General features: G+C 33.2%; 1 protein-coding gene across 1 annotated transcript in view; it reads right to left on the reverse strand.

Annotated features, from left to right (window-relative positions):
* Positions 1-1,669, reverse strand: part of LOC107635839 (probable flavin-containing monooxygenase 1) — a 3,257-nt gene extending 1,588 nt beyond the window's left edge. Inside the window, exons 1-2 of the mRNA XM_016339401.2 lie at positions 1,196-1,669; positions 570-810 (exon numbers count right to left, since the gene is read on the reverse strand). Of these exons, the coding sequence (XP_016194887.1) occupies positions 570-810; positions 1,196-1,630 (676 nt within the window). The 5' untranslated portion in view covers positions 1,631-1,669. The remainder of the gene's footprint in view (positions 1-569; positions 811-1,195) is intronic.

Consider the following 2,310-nt stretch of genomic DNA (forward strand, 5'->3'; position numbering starts at 1 on the left):
TTCATATAATATATGTAAAAAATTAAAATATAAAAAACATATTAAAAATAAGTTAAACAAAAGTATATATTTATATATAAATAAATATTGAATTATGTTACGTGTACATTAAAATCAGCTATTAAAGTCAGCCATCAGTATAAAATACATATGGAAATATAAATACACATTGAAAATAAATTAAATCACACATGTATTTATACACGAATACATTGGTAGCTGATTTTAATGACTAATTTTAATGTACAAATAACATTTCTCATAAATATTAGTTGATTTAGTTAATATTTTTTTATATTAATAATAGATAATTTGCTAATAGATATTGCTAATGATATTCATTGATTATATTACCATTGATTATATTGTTTAGTATCGTCATTGTTTATTTTACTTTTCCATATTTTTACGTTTAAGGGCGAAAGTTATTAAGATTTCAAAATCATAAAAGAGTCTCGTGTATGTTAAAAATTTGAAATGGATAACAAAGTGACGAGTTTTGGAATGTTAACAGAAGAAGAAAAATTGATAGTTGCAACTTGCAAGTGGGAAGATGCATGGATTGGTACCTTGGTTAGCGAGTGCGCACTCCATGGCTAAATCAATGGCAGACTTTTTGAAACCAACAACGGCAACGTTTTTGCCTTTGAAGAGTTGAGTGGCTTCTTGGTGGTTGAGTTTGCAGTAATCAAGCGTGTGAAGGACCTTTCCCTTGAATGTCTCTGGCCCTTTACTCCGTGGGAACGCCGGAATCTGAGCTACGTCCCCATACTTTCCTATGCAAATCACCACAAACTCGAACCCGTACCACTGCACGAACCAATTATATTGTTAGGTCTAGTTTGATGAATAATAATGTATATATTGAATCAACTATTTTTAGAAGTCCATGAAAAAGTTTAAAATTATTGAATCAACCATTTTTAGAAGCCCATAAAAAAGGGCGAAAACTCATGTGTGCAGTCGACTTCGCGTGAAATTGATAACTGAGAGAGTCGTTAGATGAAAATTTAGTTAAATCAGCTATCAGCTCTCACAGTTATAAACTTCACGTGAAGTTGACTGCACTTGAGTTTCCACGGTAAAAAAGTTTAAAATTCAAAACTTAGTTTGTTAGTGTAGTTTAAAATTTTTTATGGACTTCTGAAAATGGTTGATTCAATAATATATATGAGATGCATGTACGCAGAGCTACCTGAATGGTGTTTGAGAGGGTGTTCTGTACAGCAAGATGCCAGAGAGGGCGAGCATGAGAGCCAAGAAAGCGGATGTGAAGCACCTTAGAGTTGAAGGAAATGGTTTTGAGAATATCAAAGTGGTGAGCATAGGAGTGAAGGTAATCCAAAATCTCCAAGTGTGTGGGGAAGTCAGAGTTGTCTCTGTTGTTGGGCCAAGGGTAGTCCGTGAACTCGTAATCACGGCGCTGAGATTGGAGCTTAGTGGAGTTGAAGGAGCAATGCCTCCAAACCCCGCCAATGGAGTCAGTGGCCTCAAACACAATGGGGTTGTGCTGCCGCAGCTGTTTTGCCGCCGCTATCCCACTCACTCCAGCTCCTATTATTCCGATTTTCGATCTTATTATTATTGCTTCCTTCTTTTCACCCTTATCATCATCATGGAACAAAGCCATAATATAACAACCTAAGCTGCTAATTAATTATTACTTTAATTTCTGTATGTGGGAGTGTATGGGATTCTCTATCTCTTTATATAGAGACACCACCACTCTCAGTCTCAGCAGCACGTGACGTGGACTTTAATTAAGGAAATTCATTCCGCATGTTGCAGAAATTTCTTGGGACCGGGTGCTCTCTTAATTCATTAATTATATTTCAGTGCAAATTTTTCATGATTAATGATCTTTAACTCTTAAAAAATTAGTTAATGAAATTAACACAAGAAAGAGATGGAGCAGAGTCTAAATCCTCACCTAATTAGGTGAGAGTATTTGCAGTGAAAAAAGTATAGATAGATAATGAAAATATTAAATAATATAAATAATAGATATATCGAATATTTATTTCACTAGGTATATGGATGGTTAATTTAAAGGTGTAGTATATTTTTATTTGATTAGTGATTGTTTATGTTGTTTAAAATGGTCATTGTTTACCTAGCACTCTCCATTGTAATTCATGCATCATTATCATCCCATGCATATATATGCATGCATTGATTGACGGGATCATTTTTTTGTAATACAATGTGGTGCCAATGTGGCGTGTGTTTTTTTATTATAGATGTTAATTTTTTTAATTTTCATCCTTAGATTTGAGAGATTATAAAAATTAATAAAAAAAGTCTTATTTT

This window comes from Arachis ipaensis, chromosome B04 (assembly GCF_000816755.2).
Source record: "Arachis ipaensis cultivar K30076 chromosome B04, Araip1.1, whole genome shotgun sequence".
NCBI lineage: Eukaryota > Viridiplantae > Streptophyta > Magnoliopsida > Fabales > Fabaceae > Arachis > Arachis ipaensis.